The sequence below is a fragment of the Diceros bicornis genome, chromosome 6 (genome assembly GCF_020826845.1).
Source record: "Diceros bicornis minor isolate mBicDic1 chromosome 6, mDicBic1.mat.cur, whole genome shotgun sequence".
Taxonomy (NCBI): domain Eukaryota; kingdom Metazoa; phylum Chordata; class Mammalia; order Perissodactyla; family Rhinocerotidae; genus Diceros; species Diceros bicornis.
The window spans coordinates 29,929,064-29,955,363 of NC_080745.1; the positions used below are offsets into that span (position 1 = coordinate 29,929,064).

Genomic DNA, 26,300 nt, shown 5'->3' on the forward strand with positions numbered 1-26,300 from the left:
TCCCAAGAGCACATGGTTCATAAATGGAGATGCTGGGGCCCAAATCCTAGCCATCTGGCTCCAGAGGCCACACTTCTCGTGACCACACCAGTGAGATCTTGTGAAGGAGCTGGCAGGCCTGCTCTCTAGAGATAGGAAGGGATTTCGGTATTGACACTAGGAAGCCAAGTTGCCCATTAATGGTGGGGCATTCCATGAGCCAAAGATAGATCAGTTTGGCCAGGCCCTAGAGCTCTGATAGATTGATAGAGGAGAATCTGCTGAGTACAACCTTATGTCAGTTCCTGTGCAGGGCTTCGCACACATTATTTAATCTGGATGGTCATCTGTGAGGTAGATATTAAAGTCACTATTTGAGAAATGGGGAAACTGAGGCTACGGGTCACATAGCTTGTTCAGCCCCACAGCTGTGATGGCAGAGCCTAAATATTAAGTCCTTTGCTCTTTCCATTCAACCAGCCGTGTCTCTGAGTTGCTGGTGTTTTGTGACCCTGGTGTCCACTCAAAGTTGGGAGGGAATTGGTAGGGTTACAGCAGATGATCTCTGTGTGAGACACCAGGGTCAACTTCAGCGTTCCCCAGGTTGGTACAAGTAGCCTCTGTTTGAATACCTCTGGTGACCGGGAGATCACTGTCTCAGGAGGCAGCCCATCTCACTGTTTTTGGTGAGGTATATTAGACATAAAATAAAATGCATAGATTTTAGTGGTGCAGTTCAATGAGCTTTGACAGATGTATGCACCCATGTGACATAGTCCATCACCCGTATCAAGATACAGGACACTTCCATTATCCTGAAAAGTTTCCTTGTGGCTGCTTCTGGTTAATAACTGCCCTCTTCCCTCGGCCACAGGCAATCATTGTCCTGATTTCTATCTCTATAGATTAGTTTTACCTGCTTTTGAACTTCGTGTAAGTGGAATCTGACAGGGTATTCCTTTTTGTGTCTAGCTCCTTTCACTCAACGTAAAGTTTTTGAGATTCATGCATGTTGCTGTATGTATCAGTAGATTGTTCCTTTTTATTGCTAATACTCTTCCGTTATGTGGATATGCCACAATTTATTTATCTAGTCACCTGTTGATGGACACGTAGGTTGTTTTTGACCTTTGGTTATTTTGAATAAAATTGTTATGAACATCTTATACAAGTGATTTAGTGAACATATGTTTTGATTTTTCTTGAATAAATACTTAGAAATGGAATTTCTGGGTCATAGGATAGATGAATAATTAACTTTATGAGAAGCTGCCAAACAATTTTCCAGAGGTTACACTATTTTACACCTCTACCATTAACATATGAGAGCGGCAATTGCTTTGTTTCCTCATTAACAATTGGTGTTGTCAACTTTTTAATTTTAGCCATTTTAATGGATTTGTGATGATATTTTATTGAGGTTTTAATTTGCATTTCCTTAAGTTCTTTGTCAGATAAAAGTATTGCAAATATTTTCTCCCAATCTGTGGCTTATCTTTTAAAGTTCTTAAGTGTCTTTTGATGAGACGTTTTTAATTTTAATGATATTTAATTTATCAATTGTTTTGTTTAACAGTCAGTGCCTTTTGTGTTCTAAGAAATCTTTACCTACCCCAGTGTCCTCAAGGTACTCTCCAATGTTCCTTTTTAGAAGCTTTATATTTAGCTTTTACACTTAAGTCTGTGATCCATCTCAAACTGATTTCGTATCTGGTATTAGATAAGAGTTCAGATACATTTCTTTGCCTTTAGAGACTTCCACTTTTCCCAGCAGGATTCGTTGAGCAGACTTTCCTTTTCCCATGAAATTGTATTGGTGCTTTTGTTGTACATCAATTGACTGTATATCTGTGGGTCTATTTCTTTATTCTATTCTGTTTCATTAATCCACTTGTCTTTGTTTAGGCTGTGGCACACTGCCTTAAACACTTATCACATGGCTTTATATGTTGTATTTTGTCAAGTTTTTTTTCTGGTGTCTTTTAAAATAGTCATATGATTTTTCTCTTTTAATTTGTTACTGTGGTGAATTACATTATTGGTTTTCGTTAAACTAATTCCTGGGATAAATTCCACTTGGTCATGATGTATTGTCCTTTTTATATTCTTCCAGATTAATTTTAGTAGTATGTGTTTAAGGATTGTTGTGCCTATGTTGATGAGGTATATTGGTCTGTAATTTCTTTTGTTTTTTCGTAATGCCCTTGTCAGGTTTTGGTGTCATAGTTAGGTTGACATCATAAAACAATTTGGAAAATGTTTCCTCTTCCTCTATTCTCTAAAAAAGTTTGTGTAAGATTGGTATTATTTCCTTCTTAAACGTTTGGTAGAACTCTCCAGTAGAAACCATCTAGACCTGAAATTTCCTTTGTGAGGATGTTTTTAATTGAAGTTTCAGTTTCTCTAACAGATATATGGCTGTTTAGATTTTCTATTTCTTCTGGTGTCATTTTGAAAAAGTTGTATTTTTAACAAAATTTGTCTGTTTCATTTAGTTTTCAAATTTATAGACATAATATTGTTTATAATATTTCTTCATTATCTTCTTAATGCCTGTAGGATCTGTGGTTACGTCTATCATTTCCAGAGAACTGTAGGTGTTAAAAAGTTAGTCTCCTATCAGTTGTTTCATTTTAGACACATTGAGTTCCTTTCAAGTCAGGAACAAGCCATTTTCTTCCCTCTTTAGGATATTTGTCATGCTGTTTCCTCAGCCTAAAAGAATTCCCCTCACCACAACCTTTGTCTGTTTTCATCTGGCTGCCTGCTGCTCAACTGTTAGGATTCAGAATTAATGTGAAGCCCTTTCTGTACACACGTCACAACATCTTCCATGCACATATGCATCCAGATACACATATATGTACCATACACACACACACACACACGCACTCACATAGATAGCTACTTATGCTTTTCCTTTGCAACACTTTACTCATATTATTAATTAAAATTATGATAGAACCTTTACATTGCTTCTCTCTCCTACTAGACTATAAACTCCATCGAGGCTGGCCTTGTATTGTTCCAGGTGATTGCTGAATCCCTGGCACTCGGCACAGTGCTTGGCACGTGATAGAGGTTCAGTGTGACACGGTTGGGTGGATGAAATAATCTACATTCAGGAGAAATAAGTTATTCTTTCTGAAAATTCCTTCTGATGATTTTAGCTTTGCTAGAAGGTGGTGTGAAGGCTGGAAAAAGAGGTAGGGGACAGGTTATGGGGAGCCTTGACTAACAGCTTGTGGAATCTAGATATTTCTCTGTTTATATTTTTAATATTTTCTCTGTCTCTGTCCCTGCTCTATTTTTGTTTACACTCAGTGCCATGGGGAAAAGAGGGGACGGTGTTGGTAATGAGAGGAGATTCTGAGAACTACAGGATGGGGGAGTCTGGGGGGCGAGGAACTCTAACAAGAATGTCTCCTCCCATCTTCCACTGGAAAGCCCAGAGCCCTTCCTCTGCCTCGGTCCCACATGCAGGATTAGCAGAGGATTTGCGTATCTGGGTTATGTTGGTGGTGGGAGGTGGGACGGAATGAATGGGGCCATTCATTTTTTTTCTCTAGTTGGGCATCACATCCTATAAGGAAGTCCTCCCTGTGAATCCTCAGTCATCAGACAGGATCATTAAAATGAAAGAAATGGCCCAGTGGGCTCCAAACGCAGCCTCCCCCCACCCTATTCTGTATTCCCTGATTTGAGAATTATAGCCTTTTCTCCTTCCATCCCCCTAAACCATGTCCAAAGGAGCTTATGTTGTAATTTCCAGAGTGAAGCTGATTGATCAGCTTGTAGAACATAATGGATCAGAGTGCTTCCCCCTCCTTTCCCAGCTGCCTTTCTGAGGTGGCTTCATGCGGCTGAAGCCAGAGCATGCTGGGATCTTGCAGGTGGACTGGTGAGTGAAGGAGGAGAGCCTGTGTGTTTGCTCCACCAGGACATACATGCTAGAGAACCACACTGTGCTGGACAGGAGGACCTGTTTGCAGCACAGGTCAGAGGAACAGAGGCTCCTCCAGGTCCTTCCAGACCACAGCTTGTGCAAGGAGTGAATTGAAGGGAACTGGAGCCCAGCCTGGCTCTCTGCCTCCACCATGATCCCCAGTAAGATTCTGGCCTACCATCCCTCACCCAACAGCACCGGCACAGAGGTTTACAGACCCACGAGGCGCCGCAAAAAGTCCCTGGGGGATTTGTTCCATAATGGCTACCGGGTGAGGTCCGGGCCCGCCACGCCTGAGAAGGAGGAACCGCAGGCCTTCTGGCAGTCGTTGGTGTCTTGCTGCAGGGTTTGCACCTCTTGGGGTAAGGTCCTTCCCAACCCCACTCTTATCCCCCCAAAAGTATCCCATATTCCCGGAAGCTGCCCGGGAAAGAAGTGCCCTCCCTACCGACTGGATTTTGGGTACTGTCCAGTGGATGGGTGATAGCCTCCTCCATTTCCCTTTGCTTGGCAGACCCCCTGAACTCAGATGTGCTGAGCCAGGCAGAAATCCTGTCCTTCATTTTTAGATGAATTTCACTGGCCTCTAGTGCTCCTGAATGTTTTTGAGCTATTAAAGAATATATTTCAGAAATGCTGGGGAAAGCTTGGCAAATGACAGGAACAGCCTCCTTCTGGTTTATTAAGTGGTAATAATTTCCGGTGACTCAGCGTGCTCAGAAGAGGCATTTGAAGGTATCGACAATATTTTTTTTCAGGGACAACAGTGCTGTTTCAGTTTGCTTTCTTCTGTCCTCACACTGGGCCCTGGGAGTGCTTTCCTGGCCGTTTTGGGTGGTACTTCATTATTCTCACCCAGCAGAGATCATAAGAGATGTACTCCAGGCAGACTGTCTTGTCTCAACTGCTTTCCGATAGAGATTTGGTTTTATTTGGGCATCCATAATGTATAGGAGTTTGAAATCAATGGCTTAAATTTACATTTCTGGACCTAAAATTCCAGTCTTAGAAGAGATATCTTTTATTTCCAGAAAGGTTAGTGGTACCAGGAGCTTCTTTAAAATGAAGTATAGTCCCTTTGAAACCCAGCTTAGGATTCTGATGTGGATAGGCACAGCTCAAACTATCTCTGCATTGTATAATTATGTACAGCAAAATTCCAATTAGCAAGCAGGAGGTAGGTGAGTCCTAGTCAGTGCTTTTCCTTAGAACTGGCATGAAAGGCTTCCTTGGGCTGAAACATCTGCTTGGACTTCATCTGGAATCTCATATTCATGCCCCATGTCTGTGACCCTAGATCTGCTGACTAGGTTGTTATATTCCCTCTCCCTTCACTTCAAGAAAGAGCTGCTTTGTGCTTTATAACATCCCGCATTGATAAGGGCCAATATTTAAAGCAGCTAGAGAGAGGAGCGTGAATGATGGGGTTATTAAGCTGAGAGAAAATTGACCATTTCTTGAGAAAGAGTTGAGTAACTGAGTAAAACCACAGGTTTAACTTAGTGTTCAAACTTCTTCTTACTTTTCCTTTGAAAGAGTTTCTCATAAATTCATTCATTCGTTTTCAGTAGTGAGTGCTTACTATGTGGCAGTCATCACTGTTCTAGAAGATGATGGACACAGTGGGAACAGGTGTATGAGGTGCCTGCTGCAGTGAAGCTGTCTTTTCCTGAGGGAGATAGGTAAATAAACAAGCCAATGAGATCATTATAGATAGTGATACATACTCTAAAGAAGAAGAGAGTAATGAGGGGGCACATGAGATCACTGTAGATAGTGATACATACTCTAAAAAAGAACGTGGTAGTCAGGGTGGAGGGGCTCCAGATTGGGTGGCCAGAAAAGACCTCTCTGAAGCAGTGTCAGTTGAGCCAGCCTTACAATGATCTAGGGCAAGAACATTCCAGAAAGGAATGGAAGAGAAGGCCCTGAGCTGAGAATAAACTGGGGTACATTCGGGGAGCCGAGGTGCAGTGTGGAGAGTGTGAGGATGGGGAGAGTGAAAATGAGATCATGTGGAGACGAGATCATGTAAAGCCTTCCAGAGCAAGGTAAGGAATCTGGACTTTATTTTTAGTGAGATGGAAGCCATCTGAGGGCTTTTAGCTGGGAGTAGTGTGATCTGATTGACATCTGAAAAGATCATGCTGGCTGCTTTCTGGAGAAGGGACAGTAAGGCATGGCGGGCTTGAGGGAATAAAAGTGAAGCAGGAAAACCAGCTTGGGGGCTGCTGGCCAAGCTAGAGGCAACAGTGGCTTGGACCGTGGTTTTGGCAGTGGAGAGGGAACAGATGAGTAATTTCTTATATATTTAATAGGTAAAATCAATAAGACTTGTTTGTTGCCTTTTAAAAAATTTATGTCTGCTTCCTGGCTCCCCTATTCAAATAGAAGACTCTTGAAGCAGGAGCTTCACTCCTGGGCCTTCAAAGTCTGGAACAGCGAGTGACTGGTACAGGGCACCTGTATGGCGTGAATGATTGAATGAATGACTAGGTGACAATCCCAGTTTGAATGTCAACTGATGCTTCGTATCTGAGAGACAGGAAGCGGGACTGGGATAAGGTGGGGAACAAAACAACCTGAGCAATTACCCAGGGAGAAGATTTGAGAAGGTCAGACAAACAAGCACTGTTTCTGAAACGCACTCTCTGACTGGAGGAACAAAAGCCCCCGGGCACTTGAGAGCAAGACAGTCCTCTCCCTGCACCTGGGATGGAGGGGCTCTGATTCACTCTGTGCTGGGGCTGAGGACCACGTGGTCCAGCAGTGCTGGAGCTGGGGGAGGGAGGTGGGACCGGTGATGGAAGAAGGGTGCAGGGGCCCCCCCTGGAGAAGCATCCCTGTGCTTGTGTCTCTCCCCCTTTACCCTGAGAACTCCTGTCCCCGGTTAGAGCTCTCGGGCTGCAAGGCCAGATGGCTATGACCTTGTCAGACACCACAAAAATAATTGCTCTTCAGGATTTGTGTGGGGGTGGAGGGATTGGAAAGGACAGAGGTTTATGTGAACCTTTCAGCTTTTTGGATTTAAAGATTAAGGAGTTAAAGGGAGTGGAAAATAGCAAATTGGAAAACTCCAGCATGCTCTCCACCACGGGCTGGGATGAGTTTGCTTTTGTGTTGTCTCTGTCTTGTACTGTAATGGGACCTTGCTTGCAGGAGTCTCCTGAGTCCTTTCTGTCCTGGGGTAATGGGAACCCTGAATGGTGAATGATTTTTCATTTACTTGCATGTCCCTCAATCTCTGTCACTTTCTCATCCAGCTTCCATCTGAGAAAGAGGTAAATTCCTTAACCTGTCTAGTTGGCCAGTGCAAAAATTCCATGGCGCTAGTTCTCAGGGTGACCCTAACCTGGTTATTCAGGTCTCAGGCAGCAAGTTTGACCCTCTGAAGGGACAGCAGTGGCTGGGGGTCCTCCTTGTCTGGAGCACCGGCCTCAAGTTAAATCTTTGATGTGGGCACAGGGCTCAGAGGCAGACGACCTGCACTCAGTCCTGACTTGCCACTGACTTTATAACAACAGCAACAAAAAATTATGAATAAAAATAGAAATTTTATATAAATATTATAGAAAAATTTAAAAACTTGAGAAAATTAAAGAGATCCAAAAGTCTTTCCTCTGTCACACAACTGCTTTCATCATTTCATTTATTCTTCTAGTTTTTATTTTTTACATACCTATAGTGTTGATAGTTTTATCATAGAGAATATGCACGTTATATCTTACTTCTTTTTTTCCTTCAGTGTTTCCAGTTTGCTATTTTTTTTATTGTGGTAAAAAATACATAACATAAAATTTTCCATCTTAAGTATTTTTAAGTGTGCAGTTCAGTAGTGTTAAGTATATTTGCACTGTTGCAAAACAGATCTCCAGATCATTTTCATCTTGCAAATCTGAAACTGTGTACCCATTAAACAGTTACTCTTTCCCCCCACTCTCAGCCTCTAATAACCACCATTCTACTTTCTATAGCCTACTTCTTTAACTTAGCGTTATATCATAGGCATTTTCCTTGTTGTTACGTTATTTTTTGAACTTGTGTAATATCCCATAAAGAAGATGGACTATATTTAAGAAGACCTATTTTTAGATATTAAGCTACTTTCTATTTTTCTTCTTTAATGAATAATTTTGCAATGAACATCTTTGTTTCTGTAGCATTTTTCCATATTTTGTTATATTTTCTTAGATCATATTCCCAGAGATGGAATTAATTTGATTCATAATGCAGAATTACTTTCTGAAAATGCTGTATAAATTTACAATTCCACCATCAAATTATAAGACTGTTTCATTGCGGAGTCATCTCTAGTAGGTGCAACTCAAATATATTGCTAGTTAAGTAGAATAAACATGTTACTGTGTTTTTGTTTAATTTGCATTTCTTTTATTTCAACCAAGTGTAATAATTTCTTTTGTTATTTACTAGTTATATTTCCTATTTCATGATGTGCCTGTTTATGATTTTTTTTACCTCTTCATGTACTAGTGAAATAGTATTTTACATACATGCTTTTGACATTACAAAGAATTTATCCTTACTATATCATATTTGATTAAATTATTTTTCTAGTAGGTTATTTTATCTTCATTACTTTTTTTTGCATGTAGAATTTTGATATTTTTATGATGGTTGATGTGATATTTAAATATTTTTATGATTCCTTTTACATCTGAGTTTAGAAATCCTTCTTGTCTTCAGAGGACTAATAAATACATAATTACATTTTCTTCAGTTTTTCTATGGCTTATTATTTATATTTAATTTTAATTCATTTCAAATTAATTTAATTATGGTATGAGGTGACTCTTTAAATTGATTGAATTGGTTAAATTGAAACCAATTGTCCCATCATTGTTGCATCGTGCTTGTCTCTCTTTCGATTTGTGATGACTTCTTTACCGTATATTAAATTCTTCTCTGTATAATATAGTCTTTTTGGCCTATCCTTTTGTGATTTTCTTGTTCTATTGCTTTGTGGTAAACGTGGCCTATATGATTTCTGCATTTTGGAATTTGGTGAACTTTCTCCGTGGCCTAACACGTGGACAGTTTTTGTGATTGTTCAGTGGTTGTTATTAAAGAATGTGTGTTGCTAGTTTACTGAGTAATATACATATGTGTCTGTCTCTCCATCCATTCAGATAGATATGTATGAATATATCCCAAGGGATTATATGTTTTGCAAATATTCTATATTTGTGTTTATTTTTTGGCTAGTTTCTGAAAAATGAACATCAGACTTTTCCACTGTGATGTGGTATTGTCAATTTTTTGTTGTTTGATGCATTTTTGTCAGATTCTGTTTTATGTCTATCTCAAAGGTATATTCTTAGGTGTGTCAAGTTTTTTCACTGTTACATATTCTTGGTGGATTGTTCTTTTTATCAATATGAAGAATTACTCTTTATTTCTTTTATAAATTTTCACAGTAGCTGCCACTTTATTTGATATCATTATTGCTTTGTTTGCCTCTTTTTTTTTTGGTCAGCATTTGCCTACGTATCTTTCAGCCTTTCATTTCTGACTTTCCTATGTGTTTTGTTCTCAGTGTATCTCAGAAATAGCAGGCATCTGGAATGTGTTATTGCTGTTTTTATACTATCTGAGAGACTTTGTCAATTAATAGATGAATTTAACTCATTAAATTTTGTCATGATTATTAATATAGTTAGGCTCTTTTTACTGTTGCAATAGTATTTTCTAATTAATATTCTTTTTTTTTTTTTGAGGAAGATTAGCCCTGAGCTAACATCTGTTGCCAATCTTCCTTTTTTTTTTGCTGAGGAAGATTGGCTCTGGGCTAACATCCATGCCTATCTTCCTCTACTTTATATGGGATGCCGCCACAGTGTGGCTTTGATAAGCGGTGTGTAGGTCTGTGCCCAGGATCCAAACCTGCCAACCCTGGACCACCACAAGCAGAGTGCATGAACTTAACCACTATGCCACCAGGCCGGCCCCATTGATATGCTTTTTTTTTTGTTTCTTTTTTCACAATTCTTTTCCTTTATTTGGATTTTTCAAATTCTTTTGTTCTCTTCTCCCCTCTAAGATTTGGAATTTATAATTCCAAATATATTCTTAAGTTTTTAATACTTAAGATATTTAAGGTCTGGGAAACTTTCTTCTAATATTATTTTGAATTTTTCCTGCTTTCTATTGCCTTTATTTTCTCCTTCTGGCAAGCACTCCTGTCTTCCATGTCTCTTAATTTTTCTTTTGTACTTTTCATCTTTTTGTCCCTTTGTATGAAGACACCTCTGTTTGATAGTCCAGACCTCCAAGTTTATATGTAGCTATGTCCATTCTTCTGTTTAGTTGGTCTTTTCAATTTTTAATACTCAGAATTTTAATTTCTAAGATATCTAGTTAATTTTTGTTGAGTTGACATATTTTCTCACAACTTTTTATGTGTTCCAGTTAAACTTTTCCTAAAGTTGTTGCTTTGTCAATGTTGTATCCTCAAGTGTCAGTTTGCTAGAATATGTGCCTTTATTCAAAGAAGGCTTGGCTTTCCTCAAATGTTTGGTGATTCTTGATTTTGCGCTCCTCTTTGGATTTGAGATTTTCTATTAGCCTGTATGTGAATGCTGTCTTTGCTTGTTGCAACTTGTGTGGGGAGTGCTGGGGTGTGTGACAGTGCATTTTGGGCCAATAGCTTGTCTTACAGCTGTGGAGACCACCTTTTTGTTTCTAGGAGTCCCAGTTCACTCAGGATCTTGCTTTAACAACTAAACTGCCCACACTTATACTGTATACTGGGTGAGCTGGTTTGTACCCCATTCAGTGTCATTGTCCCAGCTTCTGTCTTTCCACTGTCAATCAACTCATTTCATTTCCTCTTTTGGACAGTTTTTTTCTTCTTCGCTATGATCCCCCTCACCACCCCCCATCTCAGTCTTTGTGGAAGTCCTCATCAAAATTTATTGACCAAGGACATTTCTGATATTCTGTTATTATTATGGATATATATATTTTTTTTTCTTACTATATATGTGGTACAAATGTGAAGTTAGGATTCTCAGCTCTCCCAAGTTAATTTCCAACAGAATATTCACTTTTCATTTACGAACATGTTGCTGTTATCTCTTATAGGCTGTAGTCTCTCTTCCCTTCTTTTTGTCCTTGTGAGATTTTACTGCTTTTTCCCCCTTTAGTATTATATAGTGAGGTTTTGAGAGGAGGAAGAGATAAACTATTTTGTTCAATCAGCTGTGTTTAACTAGAATGCTCTGGATTATTATTTTAATAAATTATCTGTATTGGTATTTTATGTAGAATTTTAGCATTTCTAATCTTAGTGAGATTATTTTACTTTTGTGCTTTGAGAGTCAATTTTTGGTACTAGGTTTATGCTCATTTTATAAAACAAGTTTAGTAGCTTTCCATCTTTTTTGTGTTGTGGAATAGTTTAGAATTTCAGTAAAATGTAAACATTTTAAAGAATTTCATAATAAATTATATGGGTGCAAAGTCTTTGAGAGGAAACTGTTAATAAAATTTTCAAATTATATCTCAATTATTATTCTATAATATTTTTTTTTCTTTCTGAGGAAGATTAGCCCCGAGCTAACATCCGTTGCCAATCCTTCTCTTTTTGCTGAGGAAGATTGGCCCTGAGCTGACATCTGTGCCCATCTTCCTCTACTTTATATGGGACACTGCCACAGCATGGCTTGATAAGCAATGCGTCAGTCCACGCCCGGGATCCGAACCTGCGAACCCCAGGCCACTGAAGCGGAGCATGTGAACTTAACTGCTACGCCACTGGGCTGGCCACCCACAGTGGTTTTTTTTGTGAAAAAAAAATCAACTTTAAAGTTTACATTTTTTAGAAAGGCATCCCCCTCACTGAGATTTTCAAGTTTTATTTATTTATTTATTTATTTATTTATTTATTTATTTATTTATTTTTGTGAGAGAGATCAGCCCTGAGCTAACATCCATGCTAATCCTCCTTTTTTTGCTGAGGAAGACCGGCTCTGACCTAACATCTGTTGCCAGTCCTCCTCCTTTTTTTTCTTCCCCAAACCCCAGTAGATAGTTGTATGTCATAGATGCACATCCTTCTAGTTGCTGTATGTGGGATGCTGCCTCAGCATGGCCGGAGAAGTGGTGTGTTGGTGTGCGCCCGGATCCGAACCCGGGCGCCAGTAGTGGAGAGCGAGCACTTAACTGCTAAGCCACTGGGCCGGCCCCTCAAGTTTTATTAGTATTTAATTGTGCATGACTTTTTTTTCTATTTACTTCTTTATTGGATCAGCCAGTACTTTATTTTATTGTATTTGTTTTATTATTGTTATTGTTTGCCCCCGTAAAATGATTGGGGACATTTTATCACTTTTAATCTTCATTGGTTTTCAGACTATTTTATTATAAACACTAAAGTAGAAATCATCTACTTTCATAGTATTGTTAAGACTGCTTTTTCTCTAAGATCTTAAGCTGAATGCATTATTTTATAACTAGTCTCTTTATTATACTATTGATTTCTTCTAACTTATAATTAGCTAGCATGTTCTTTAAAATTAATTTAAGTAAAGAGACAGCAGGTTTAGTGAGTATATTACCAGTTTTAGATTATTCAAGTGATTACTCAGGTAAAGGGAAATTTGCTAACTATTTAGGAGACAAAATAAAACTTGGTCCCTTTGGTACACTATTAACCAAAATAAATAAATACATCAATATGGATTAACAAGTTAAAGGTTAAAAGAAGTAAAAAAAAAAATACTCTGAACTGGTGGTTCCCAAAGTTGGCTGCATGATGGAATCGTCTGGGGAGTTATAAAAAATTCCCATGCCCTGGTTGCACCCCAGACCGATTACGTAAATGACTGTATTGGGGTGGGAGGCAGGCATCAGCATTGTTTTAAAATCCCCAGGTGATTGTAATGGCAGCGAAGTCTGGTGATCACTGCCCTGCAGCCTCATTTTCTCCAACTGTAGTCTTCTGACCAAGAGTATTGGCCACATCTTATAGCTGGTTAGAAATGCAGAGTATCAGGCCCCATCTCAGACCCACTGAATCAGAACCTGAATGTCAACAAATCCCGGGTGATTCATGTGCACATGGAATTTGGATAGCTGGTCTATAAAACAGGGGCAGCAAACTAGGCCCCAAGGCCTGTTTATTTGAATAATGTTTTACTGGAATATAGCCACGCCCACTTATTAGCATATCGTTTACAGTAGAGTGGGTGGTTGTGACAGAACCTAAAATATTTACTATCTGCCCATTTACAGAAAAAGTTTGCAATGCTTCTCAACCTTGCTGGCTCATTGGAATCACCTCAGAGCGTTAAAACTCCCTCTGCCTGCCTGTATCCGGGGTCCCTTAAGTCAGAATGGGGGAGGAGGAAGTGACACCCAGGTATCAAAATTCTTAAAGCTTCCCAGGTGATTTAAATGTGCAGCCAAGGTTCAGAACCACTGCCCTAAAAGTACAAAGAGAAATGTAAATACATTTATAAAAATCTGTTTTTATGATGGAGGTGACCATTTTTGAATATTTTAAAAAAAAAGAAACAATGATGGGAAGTCCCAATATATTTGAGCATATAAAAAACTTTAGAATTCGGAAAAAAAACCCAAAAAACCACCTTAAGCAAAATTTTAAACTTAGAAAAAAAACTTTAAGCAAAATTAAAAGAAGAATAATGAACTGTGTGAGGTAATATATTTTAACATATCCTCATTGTAAAAGAGCTCAACTGTATTAAGAATAAGATGAACACACAGGTAAACCAGCAAAGGCCACTATAAAGCACTTTAAAGAAGAAAATAAAATGGCTAATAATTATATGAAAAAATAATTAACTTCATTTGTTAACATAGAAAAGCAAAATAAAACAGCAATGAGCTCCTATTTGGGGCCACTCAAATGACGACTCTTAAGTTCCTCCCTCCCTGCATCTCTCCCCTCCTTCCTTCCTCTCCTTCCCTCCCCTCCCTTCCCTCCCTCCCTTCCCTTCTCCCCTCTTCCTCTCCCCTCCGCTCCCTTCCCTTCCCCTCCCCTCTCTCCCTTCCTCCTTCCTTCCTTCCTTTCCTCCTTTCTTCCTGTTTTCTTTGTCATAATACTCAATCTAGTGGGGATATGGGCAAAAGATCATTTACATATTGATAGAAATGCAAACTGTTAGGAGAGTTTGGCCAGATAATCACAGTGTTGAAAGTGATGTTATTTGAATACTGATGTTTGGAATTGGATCTGACCTGCCAAAGTCTGTGCCAGGGCAGTGATTCCAAGCTTGGGCTTTGTGGAGTTAGACAAATTTGGGTTGAAACCTGGCTCTGTTGCTTACAAACTGTGTGCTGAACACGATATCTAGTCTGTTTATCTTTAGCTATTTTCTTCAGTTGTGTGGAGTAAATAAGAGATAGTTAAAGGGTTTGGCGTGTAGATGTAATTAAAATGGTAGGTGACCAGTCATAATAGATTTACGTCATTGTCAACATCATCATTTCACAAATAATGTAAAATAACAACAACACTAGATACCAAAAGTGTGTGTGTGTGTGTCTTTGTGTGTGTGTGCGTCTTTCTCGGCATTCTAGTTGTTTTGTTGACTTTCCTGTGGAGTTGTATACAATCTTATGCTGTTTTAATTCTATAGCTTCATATGGTGAAATTGGCATTTACTGAGTACCTCCAATGTGCCCACGTGCATTATCAGAATTACTTAGTCTTCTGTCGTAGTCTCCAGGGTAGGTTTTAATGCCCATGTCTGTGAGAGAAGAAGGGAACTGGGATGGGATGGAGAGCTCCAGCTGTGGTGCAGCTGCACCAGAGGCCTCAGCCCATCCCACAGGTTGCTCTGTAGCTGGACGGCCCTTCAGAGTTGCCCCAAGTCAGGCAAGGCAGCAGACTGTTGTCCCCACATCTGCCAGTCATGGGGGGCCACCACTGGTAGGGGTGTGGCCTTGGGTAAGGTCACTCCCCAGGACCCAGGGATGAATAAAGATCCCTGAAGAGGGGACCTGGGCTGCATCCCACAACACCTGCTATAGCTCACGTGTGTTATTCATTTAATGTAAGATACAATATGCTAGTGTTTTATGTAGGGTTGTTGTGGTTACTGTGACGAGCTAGCTATTTTTTTTAAATGTGTGCGGTACCTGTTTCTAGGTAATGCAAGCTTTCTAAACCAATACAGAACACAGAAAAAGAGAGAAAATTCCACTTTTATTACTTCACTCTATAATAGAGAATATGTAGAGAAGTTTACTATTTTTTGGTAGTTTAAAGGAAGTCACTTGTAAAACCATCTGGACCTGGTACCTTTGGGGGGGCATAATTCATGTTTTTTGGTACACACACATTTTCTTGTTCACAATTCTGTTATAGCCATTTTCTGTTTCCCCAGGAAATCATTTTATTTCAGAGATTTTAAATTATATGGAATAAATAATAAGAATATAGTATTATAAAGCAAAGAAGATGAATAATTTGTCACTTAGGCATTGCCTGTCCTCCACTCCTTTTCCTTGGCCTCCCTATGTAACCTGAGATTGCTGTCCATACTCCTTCAGGACCTCTCTGGGGGCAGCAGAGTGACCACTGGTTAAGGCTCTTCCCTGGTTGGGCTTCTTTATATTCCCTAAGAGCGTCAGCCCTGACCTCTGTCAGGTGAACCCTCAGAGCTCGTGGCTTTTCCCTTCAGTAAGCAAGGTGTAGTCTCAGAGTTCTGAAAGCACAGTATCTAACCGTTAGCTCTCTGCCAGCTAATTCTTTCTCAAAAGTCTGATTCATTCATTCAATTCAAGCAAGTATTTACTGCGTATCCACCTTATGCCAGGCACCATTTTAGGTATATGAAAAGAAGCCATGAACAAAGCAGTCTCTCCCCTCATAGAGCTGACACTACAGATAAGAGACAGAAAGCAAATAACATAAATAAGTAAGACACTATACTTCATGCTGTGGAGAAAAGTGAAGCAGACAAGAGGAATGAAGAGTTTTGGGGGGCAGTGAGGAGCAGTTGCAGTTTTGGATAGGGTAGCCGGGGAAGGTCTCACTGAGCTAGTGACATTGCATGAACACCTGAAGGAGGTGAGGGAGTGCATCATGTAGTCCTCTGGGAAAGTGGTCCAGGCAGAGAGAACAGCATTTGCAAAGGCCCTGAGGCAGAGCATGCCTGCACAGTCAGGAATCACTGAGGAAGACAGCCAGATCAGAGGGAAAGTAATAGGAGGAGGAGGCCACCAGCTCCAAAAGGAAATGGGAGGTGGTGTTGCTTTAGGTCCTTGAGGACTTTGAGTTTTACCATGTGTGAAAGAGGGGACATTAGAGGATTTTGAGCAGAGGAGTCGCATGCTCCATTGTACCTTTTCACAGGCTTGCTCTGGTTGCTGCACTGAGAATAACCCACAAGAGGGCCCAGGCAGAAAGCAGTTAGGGGGCTGCTGTGAGCTGTGGCCTGAAGGATCCATACTTCAGACCAACCATTTCTCCAGACGGCCTGGCTGCATCTAAGGATGAAATGTAGACGGATTTTTTTTAACCCACGTAGAACTTTGTTTACTCCTTTGCGTTAATGAAACCCAGTGCCGTGAAAATGACTAGCACGAGGCAGTCGGATACACAAGGCCCACCTTGCTGACCCATGGGACTGTTGCTTCTGTTGCTTCTGGGTTCCTTTTGCAGGGAGACACTTCTCTCTGGTCTCCATCCTGGGAAAAACTGTTCTCCCGAGAAGCAGCTCGTTTTTCCTTTTTATGCCTTGTTCATCTTCTAGTGTCTCCCTGTCTGCCTTTGTTGACCAAGTGCTCAGAGCTGGGTCTACACTTTACCTCTAGCGAGAGTGCACGACCTTGTGGCTGCTGCATTCATTCTTTCCCCACCTTTATTTTCATACACCTCAATTAAAAGAGAAGCTTTTATTCTATTATATTTTTGTGAGTCACTTTAAAAAATGGCCAGCTACAAACACACAAATAATACTATAGGATGCAAAAGACATCACTTAATGATAAAAAGGAAGAAATCCAGTTCAAAATTTGGGTCATTTGTATTTTTTTTTTTTTTTTGTGAGGAAGATAGTCCTGTGCTAATATCTGCCAATCCTCCTCCTTTTTTTTCTTTGCTGAGGAAGACTGGCCCTGGGCTAACATCCATGGCCATCTTCCTCCACTTTATATGGGATGCCGCCACAGCATAGCTTGCCAAGCAGTGCGTCAGTGCGCTCCCGGGATCTGAACCTGCAAACCCTGTGCCGCCGCAGCGGAGTGCGCGCACTTAACCGCTTGCGCCACCGGGCCAGCCCCAGGTCATTTGTATTCTATTTTTGTTTCCGTAAGTGAAAAAAACATATATATGCACACACAGGATTTTCAGGATAAAGCCATTACTGGCTAATACATTACTAAAGCATCCCTATGTCCTTGACTGGTTTCAGTGCAGCCCCTCTTATTGTGCCTCAGGTTTCTAAATTTGTTATTTTTTCTCCCAGTACTGTGCGACAACAGTGCTGGGGTGAGAGCAGCCGTATAGGGTGGGCTGGATGCTTAGGACCAACAGTAGAGTTTGTGGAAAATACACTTTCCAGCCCCCACTACTCATTCTGATTTAATAAGCCTGGTGAACTTCTTTGAAGATGTTTTGCACAAACAATATATTTTCTGAGACTTTGGATATTTGAAAATATTTTTTTCAATTGCCTTTGCTGTTAGACAACTTACTTGACTGGGTATAAAAATGTTGGGTCGGACTCTCCTTTTCTTAAAATTCTGAGTGTGGCCCACTTGTCGTTTATCACCTAGTGGTATATAATATGACCTTAGTTGTGTTAGTGGTAACTCTCTCCCCATCCTGATACTTCATTTCTATTTTTATTTTTTTCATTTATTTTAATGCTTAAAATTTGAAGAAAAAACGTCAGATGCTTCTCGACATCTGTCTCTAAGAGCTGGTCATTCATTTTACCTTTTAATCTCAAGTCACTGTTTCATATCTAGAAAGTTCTTTCCTATCATGTCCTGGCCGTTACTTATGATCTACGTGTTGTGTTGTTTGTACCTCCCTTGGGAACACATTTTATTCATAGGCTGGATCTCTGTGATCTCCACTCTGCTTTGATTTTCTAAGTTTCATCTTTTTTTCTCTTTTCCTATTTTCTCTGCTTTCTGAGATTACGTCTCAATTTTGTACTCTGCATCCAGTTCACTTTTCAGCAGTGTTAAGTCAACCTTTCTTCAGTTTGGTTAAGACTGTGTTTTGGCTCCTGAGCCTTTTCATTTCATCAACATCCTTCTCATCTCTGCACTTTCCTGTTTAAATAAAAGTAATATGAACATCATTTACACTAGAAGGCCAGTGTTTTCTGAAAAAATCTTCTGTTCATGAAGGTAAACCTTTTCAGATGAGAAAATTTCCTTTTGAGCCGTTATCCTTTCTCCCTCTCGTGCAGTGTGGTTTTTCCCCCCGTTGGCTTTAAGTTGGTTTTTCCTTGTTACCTTGTGCTTAAACAGGGAGTAATCTAACTGGGCAAAGTGGAGCTGTCTAGGGAAAACTTCCCGTCTGTCTCCGTCCCTTGATTCTTCCTGGGGTCTCTAGTGAATCTCCACCGCTTCTTCCTGCCACTGTGCATTCGACCCCCCTTACTGCCTCACACGTAGGGGCAGAATAAAGTCTCACCCATTGGCTTTGAGCTCCCTGTCAGCAATTTAGCCCACCCTGTGCTTAGCACCATGCTTGGGACCTGGGGGCGCTTAACAAAATGCTTTCAGAAAATCTGCAAAAGAAAATCCCCTCCCGAGAGGATCCGATATTGAAAGTGTCTCCAAGCTGTGATAATCAGTATTCTGTAAGCAGTTCTCTTGCATGATGGGCAAGCATTAAAGCTCCGTGAGTGACTCAGAATGTTTTTGACTCATGAATTTGATCTCCGCAGAAATATATTTTGCCCTGGGCTATTAAAACACAGTAGTAATATATATTTTCTTTGATCCTTAATTACGTCTTCATTCCCCGTCTCCCTCTTTCTTTTGCCACTTAGAACACTGGCTCTTCTTCTCCATTCATGAGAGCTTGCTGATTTAGAAAGGGCAAATATTTATCTTGACACTTAGTAAAGTGGAATTGTATATAAGTTTTGAATCCTGAAGTTATGGGGTGTGAGATCTTACTGATCTGATATATTTTTTTTGATTGGGAGAAAAATATAGAACCTTGTAGAAAACAGATAACTCTGTGGGCTATACTCTTCATTTTATCAGGACTAAAGATAAAGATAAAAAAAATCCATCAAAGACATAAGGTTATCCGATTTTTTCCTAATCTGCTCTTAGCACAAGGGTTACCCTGAGCTGTTCCCACTATTTTTCAGAGACCAAATCCTCTTAGACAACTAGGTAACTTAGAAACAGTGCTTTACATCAGCGATGGGCAAACGAGAACCTCATTACCCTGGGCTCTCCCTACCACAGTGGCTCCACACAGGCCTCCTGTAATGAGAAAGTCAGTTTACCAGCTGAGATTAAACCAGTCAAGAATCAAAATGAAAGACTATGTCCAAGGTACCAGATGGTTCAATCTTCTGCGAGAACTTCATCTCCCTTCAACCCTGGCAGCTATAAATCAAACAGAGTGTGCACATTAAAACCACACATTGAAAATAATGCGTCTGTATTTCACTTCTCTTTCCAGGTTTAAGATTTTTAAGAGCTCTCAGACTGATCCAGTTTTCAGAAATTTTGCAGTTTCTGAATATCCTTAAAACAAGGTAAGATGTTATTTTTCATATTTTTCCCTCATTCTGGTCCCCAGTGCCAAGTTGTAAATATCAGGTGTCTTGGCTTTCATCACAATCAAGTTAGAGTTCTGTTATTCACAGAAAGAGTGATTTAACACAGACATGTGGAGAAAGCCCAGAGTAGGGTTTGGCTTGCTCTCTTCTGCAGAGCTGGGGACTATAGAGTAAAGAGAGAGAAACAGCCATGCATGTGGGGAAGTAGAGGCAGTTTTGGGGGACCAGGTGGGGTTGCTTGGAAATCAGCCCGGCATCCTGGGGAGACGTGCACAGTGGATGAGGGATAAATCTGCTCATTGACTGGGAAGTCCTTGCTCCCAGGTTCTAAATCGCCCCTTTATTACATCACTAAATAAGAAACTGAACCTGGCTATAAAAGCAATAGAAGCAATGCTCTTTGAGAGGCAATCACAAACCTCATACGGCAAACAGAAAATCATTTCATTTCAAAGTACATTTTAGATGCTCACTTTATAGCTAGTGTAGCCCTTGGGGCTTGCTCTGTGAATTGCCTTTTGGGGAATACCTAAAAATCTCCTGCCAAATGCACCGAGGCTACTTCTGTTAACTGTGTTATGATCTGGAAAACACTACTGGACCAGGAGGAAAAATCCCCCAGAGATTCCTTTCCTGATGACCTGCGGTTTCGCAGAGCTGGCCTGAACCCAGGGCCGTCTTGATGAATAAACTAATAAAAGAGGTTAGACGTACTCTAATGGAGAATAAGTACAGGTCATAAATTTCTCTTATAGGAAATTACACTTTAAGAAGCTCACTGCTAATGTTCCATTTCCTCTTTGGTTGGCCTTAACATGTTTGATAAATGATTAAAAACAGGGCACCTCTGTATTTTGTGATTTATAATTAATGCACCTGCATTTTGAGGGCCTTGGATTCAGCACTGTTTTCCCAGTAACTGAGGCTGGGACTCAGCTTCCCGATTCTGTCACAACCAATAAATGCGACTTGCTGTTGGTTTTCCTCTTTGGGTCTTGGTGTTTTTTATTTGTTTATTTTGGTTTGTTTTAATTCCACATTGGTTTCCCCTCCCCAACTATTCATCAATGGGAATGTGGGGTCAATTCACTTTCTATTAGCCAAGTTAAAAAGAAAATGAGCATCTAATGTCCCAGAAGTCTTTTATAGTAAGTCCTACCACCCTTTACTTTCATTGTCCCGGGGTCGGGATTTATCTATCCTCCATTTAATGGTATGTAATAGAAAATGATAAAACAGGTTATCCTACTTTGGGCACATCAAGAGAAGGCAGGATTCTTTGCAAAAGACAATAATGTTGAGAAAATAGGAGGCAGCAGGAAGAGAGAAAGACAAAATATGAGATGGATTGACTCCACAGAGGAAGCCATAGGCATGAGTCTGCAGGAGCTGAGTAGGGCCGTTCGGGACAGGACATTGTGGACATCACTCATTCGTAGGGGCACCAGGAGTCGGAGCCGACTGGACGGCACGTAACTACAACAAGTATTATTGATGTAGAGTGAATGTTGTTATTCTTCCTTTTCCCTCTGAGTGACAGTAATCTTCATTCTGCCTCTTTATGGGTCTTCTGTGCAGTGGACTCATATTACTCTTGAGGTTAAAATTGTGCACAAAGCTAACAAGCCCAATGTTTACCTATATTGTGTTTGCTCCACTAGATCTTTTGAAAGGTAGAATCGGTGAACACAGGGGCGGTCCTTAAGAGGCACTCGTTCTTTTCCACCGGTGACAGTGTTATGTGGAGCCATCCACGCTCTCTGACATGGTATAATGCCTCTCTCTCCCTGTTTTGCATTTACTTCATAAATTAGGGGGGTTTTAATTCTCTGACACCAGCGTTTTAAGAAGATGCCGTTACTCCGAGGAATAATGCAGAGAGAACTATGTTCTCACCTTCCTTGTATTCCGTGTGGATCCTTTCTGGACTTGGGAGAATGAAGAGCCATCTGCATAAAATGCAGATTCTGGAGTTTTGCTGAGAGACCCACCGATCTCCCCTTCCTTGGAGAAGATTCCTTTCTTTTGGATGCAGGAAATAGCACTAGCATGCTGGTGAACAGTCCACCTGCTAACTCTGCGGTCATGAGTGGTTCATTCTCCCAGCGCAGAGGGGAGAGAGCAGAGCAGCCAGCTAGGGAAAGAGGTGTTTATAAATTGGGAGAGAGCGGCCCTAGGGAGCAGTCATGGGGTGGCAGGATTCTGGGGGGTCTGCTGTCCTAAGCTCAAAACTGCATTTCCCCAGTCCCCCACTTCCCACTGAATTAAACTCCTTCTATTGTCAGAGGGTGCTTTTCATCACAACCCCACAACTTGGATTGTCCCGGTTCCTGTAGCCTATGGTCACTAGCAGGTGATTGAGTCCGTTCAACAAGCCTGAATTCAGCACCCATTTGTGCCTGCAGCGAGATGGGTGCTAGGATATTGTGCTGCTATTAGAGAGCTCACTAGGGGAGGGAGAGCCTGGCAGTGTGGTTGGTCTGAGATACAAGTATGCCCAGGGGTGTGAGGGACGGAGAGGGGTAATTTAGTTGGGCTTGGCCTGAGTGTGGGGCAGTCAAGGATCTTTTCAAGGCGAAGGGTGTGTCTTAGGTAAGCCTTGTGGAACGCTAGGTGTCACCCTGGTGGGGCTGGGGTTGGGCACGTGAGAGGTAGGGAAGGTGAGGCTGACTTGCAATCAAGGAGGCTGCAGAAGGCGCACAGGTGAGAGACCATGGCCCTTGGGGGAACTTTGAGTGAATCTGTGCTCCTGGAGACTGGGGGTTCTCTGGTGGAAAAAAGGAAAGATGAGGTTAGGAGGGCAGGTAAAGGCCGGATCACCAGGCACAGATTAAACCTTCATTTAACTGTAACAACCCTAGAGCTTGAGAACAACTCTCTGAGCCCATTCTCTCTCCAGGCCTGGCTAATCTTGGCTTCTTCCTTCTGTGCACCTGCAAGCACAGAGCCCACGGGCTCTGCCACCGAGAAATGGAAGCCTGGGTTTTTGCAGGGCTTCGGACTTTGAGCGATTTCCTGGCGACTCCCCTGTTCTCTGTTGCTTTCACGATGGCCTTCCAGGAGGGTGGGTGGAGCTCCACAAGCTTTAGGGGGATTTTGTCTGGATTTTCTCTGCTGGCCGGTCCCCATCAATCTGTAGCACAGGGAGGGATGGAGACATTGCAGATATGATTTGAAATTACAATTTCATTTTCTGTTCTTTGGCTGCTTCGCTTGGCCAAGAGCTGGAAGAAACAAAGCAGACAAATATATGATGGGGGGTGGGGTGGGGAGGGCGGTACGGGGAGAAGAGAGAATGAGAGACAGAGAGAAAGAATTAAGAGGCAGCAAAAGGAAACCAGAGCAAATAGGATGACAGAAAAAACATAAATGAAAGAGGCAAATCACAGTTATGGGACAGCATCAGAGCCATTCCCCAAATGGCCAGCTAACTGAAGGGCCTACAATGCCCTGTGTCCTGAAAATGGCATTTTAAGGGGGCACTGGGAGACTCCATGTCATTGTCTGCCCTTCTGGCAGCTCCTCAGTTGCCCTGCAAACTGGAGAGCAGACTTAGAGGTGAATGGACACTTATTCTACCATCAGAGCAGAGTAAGCAGCTCTGTGTAAAGGCCATTGTCCCACAGCTCATTTAATGTGGTAGATATTGTTGATGAAAACATGGATCATCTAGTGAGGTTTTTAAACATGGAAATTGCCTTACTGTTTCCTCTAATTAGTAAAGTAGAATATGCTCGTTGTAAACATGTCAACATATAGGAAAACATCAAGAATAAAGTAAAATTTCCCTACCACCACCAATGGTTGAGATAACCATTAGTGATATTCTGCCATGTCACTTTTATTTCCCACATAGTGTTCCATGATTTTTATGTACCATCATTTACCTAAACAAGACACTTTTCTTTTTGCACACTTTGGGGACTAAAATTACTGTACTACATATATGACCTCAGAAATGGTTCCAAGGCTAAGTTCGTAAAAAAGAATATTTAGATATGGAGACTGTAAGGGGATGTGCAGGTAGAAGCCACATCATGAAGGTTCTCAGATGTCATGGATTTAACTCAGAGAGTGAGAGAGAGTTGTTGAAAGTTTTAAGCAGGAGAAGGAGGTGGTCAGATTTAGATTTTAGAAAGATCCACTATTCCACCAGTTGTATAGAGAGTGGGTTTGAAGTGTCTAAGACCATTGACCATGAGACCAGTCGGGGCAGTTGGCCAGGCAAGCGGTCTTAGGGAATGGCCTCAGGCAGTGCAAGTCAGGTGGAGCAGAGGAGGAGGGGTCTAGAGACATTTAAGGGGTAGAACTGACAGAACTCTATTTTGCATTGTTCCATGTCTATAGTTCAGACCGTTTATCTCAGTGTGGGACAGTCCAGTTGACTTTTCAGGGGTGGGTATTTCACATCTGTCCAGCAAAGGTAACAATAAAACAAAATAAGGCCATTGGCACCTGGCTGTACCCTCAGCCAGAAACAAAGAGGAACATAGTGGACAGGCAGAACAGGGACAAATTTGAACTTTTTTGTGGAAAATGGATGACATTTTCAGTGTTAACCACAACATCTTGTTGAATACACTGAGGGCGAAGATGGCCCCATTGGCTCTGGGTTTACAGCTATCATCTCAGAAAGAAACAGACTCTCATTTTCCCAGTGTCTGTGGAGACAGACTCTGTCTCTCCTAGTATCTACGAAGTCCTGGAAAAGGTCTCCAATCCACAAGAACAGAAAGGTCTCTTGTGCCTGCCCTTGGATGATTCACTGTATCCACTGATGTGCATTTCTCTAATGCCTGGTGAGAACTCATGAGATAGGGACCCAGAAATGACCACGGAAAACCCAAAAACGATTTTCTTTAGGTGAGTTAGGTTCTCATGATAAGGTCACAATCCATCCCTCCCTCAAGGCATGGGAAGGGGGCTAGAATCTAAATAGTTCCAATCATTCTAACCATTGGGAACTTCATGTTTGGCTCAGAGCCTGGGCTTGGCCATGAAGCTTATGACTATCTCCTGTGGCCTCTTTTGCCTGCAGAGCACACAACCCTGCCCCTGCTACCCCCTCGCTCCTTCCAAGGAGCCTTATGCAACCTGGTGAGGTTTGAGTTTCAAAGTATGGAGAAAGTCCTCCAAGACTTAATCTTGCATCTTTTGCACAGAGCTTTTAGATGATCTCCTGGTCATAGAGTTTAATTTGGAAAGCAAATTCCTAATACTGGGGATCTGTAATGATGCTGATGCCATAAAAGTAATCAGATTTCAGTGCTGAATATGGACACGTTCAGCAACAATGATTAAATGTTCTACGCACAGCAAGAGCTCCCTTAAGCACTATTACTATCACTGTGACAATCATTTAGAGATTAATAATCACCATATTTTAGGTCATTTTTCCACAGCACTAAGAGGCTCAGAGACTCCGATAGTTTTAATCTCTCACGAGGGCTCCACATGGTTATTGGTGGGACACTGCTTTGTTCAGGCCCCAAGGATCTGGGCGTGTGTAGTGAATCAACCTGGTACTTAATTATCCTCTGAGAAAATGAACAATACGTGCTTCCCTGAGATTTCTCCGTTTGCCACAGGCTACCTGTGCCTCATCTCTTGTGTTAGAGCGCACCATGGAGGGCTTACCAGGTAGAGGTGGGGGAGGATTTTGCTCTATTTTGACTTCCCATTGAGAGCTAGTTGGGGACAGGATGTGGTGGGGATGTAGCCACAACAATGTTTAGCTCACTGCTTCACCTGATATGGCTCGTTCAGTGGATGCCTTATACTTATGTGTCTTACTTCCATTCCTCCAATCCCTGGTTGTGGGAGTGGTATTTTCCAGAGAAAGAAGACTCTAGAAGGCCAGTGAGTAGGCCTCTGGGGCTGGGTGGCTACTCCAGACCGCAGAAAGGCAAGAGTTATGGTATCTCTCAGCTCTAAGGAAAGGCTTAGATAGAAGACTTTAAACATTGTTTTGGTCAGTTGGTGATCTCCATTCACAGCTATAGAAACTACTTAGAGGGGAGGTGGTGCCAACATGGCTGATGGTAATGTTTGGAAAAAGGGACAAAGGCCAGGATTTGGCAGATGTGTGCTTTCCCTTGTAAATGTAGATTCATACCAGAACTTCCAGAGCCACAGAGGTAATTGCACAATAGCGGGTGGTATAGGATCCACCCTTCTTACTCAGATGCAGACAGTCCCAGACCTACTTCATAGACCTGATCCCTTGTTAGGTTCTCAGAGAGCATGCTGGATATCAGTCCCTTCTGTTGTAGGCAGATGACATTTAATTGCAAGTGACAGAGCCTACCTCAAACTAGCCTTGGTAATGACTTGAGGTCCAAGAGGGAACTGGGAATGTCTAGATCGAGAGGTTCAAATTCTCTCATCTGGATTCTGCCTCTCTATCTCTTTTGGGTTTCCTTCTCAGGCAGGCTTTCTCCAGGGCAGATGGTCCTCTAGAGCTCCAGGCTTATGTTTTTTACACCCAGATCTCAGAAGGAGAAAGATGCTCTCTCTCATTCAGTTTCTGAAAAATGTCTCTGATGGGCCTTACCTCAGAGCTCCATAGAGCTGGGGGTTTCTCCACTGGCCAGCCTGGCTCAGGCCACTCGGGTAGAAGGAGA

The 26,300-nt window shown here is 41.5% G+C and overlaps 1 protein-coding gene across 1 annotated transcript in view; it reads left to right on the forward strand.

Annotated features, from left to right (window-relative positions):
* The window catches only part of KCNMA1 (potassium calcium-activated channel subfamily M alpha 1), a 488,218-nt gene that overhangs the window by 240,961 nt on the left and 220,957 nt on the right, over positions 1-26,300 (forward strand). The window contains exon 7 of the mRNA XM_058542759.1: positions 19,578-19,653. Coding sequence (XP_058398742.1) covers positions 19,578-19,653 — 76 coding nt within the window. The remainder of the gene's footprint in view (positions 1-19,577; positions 19,654-26,300) is intronic.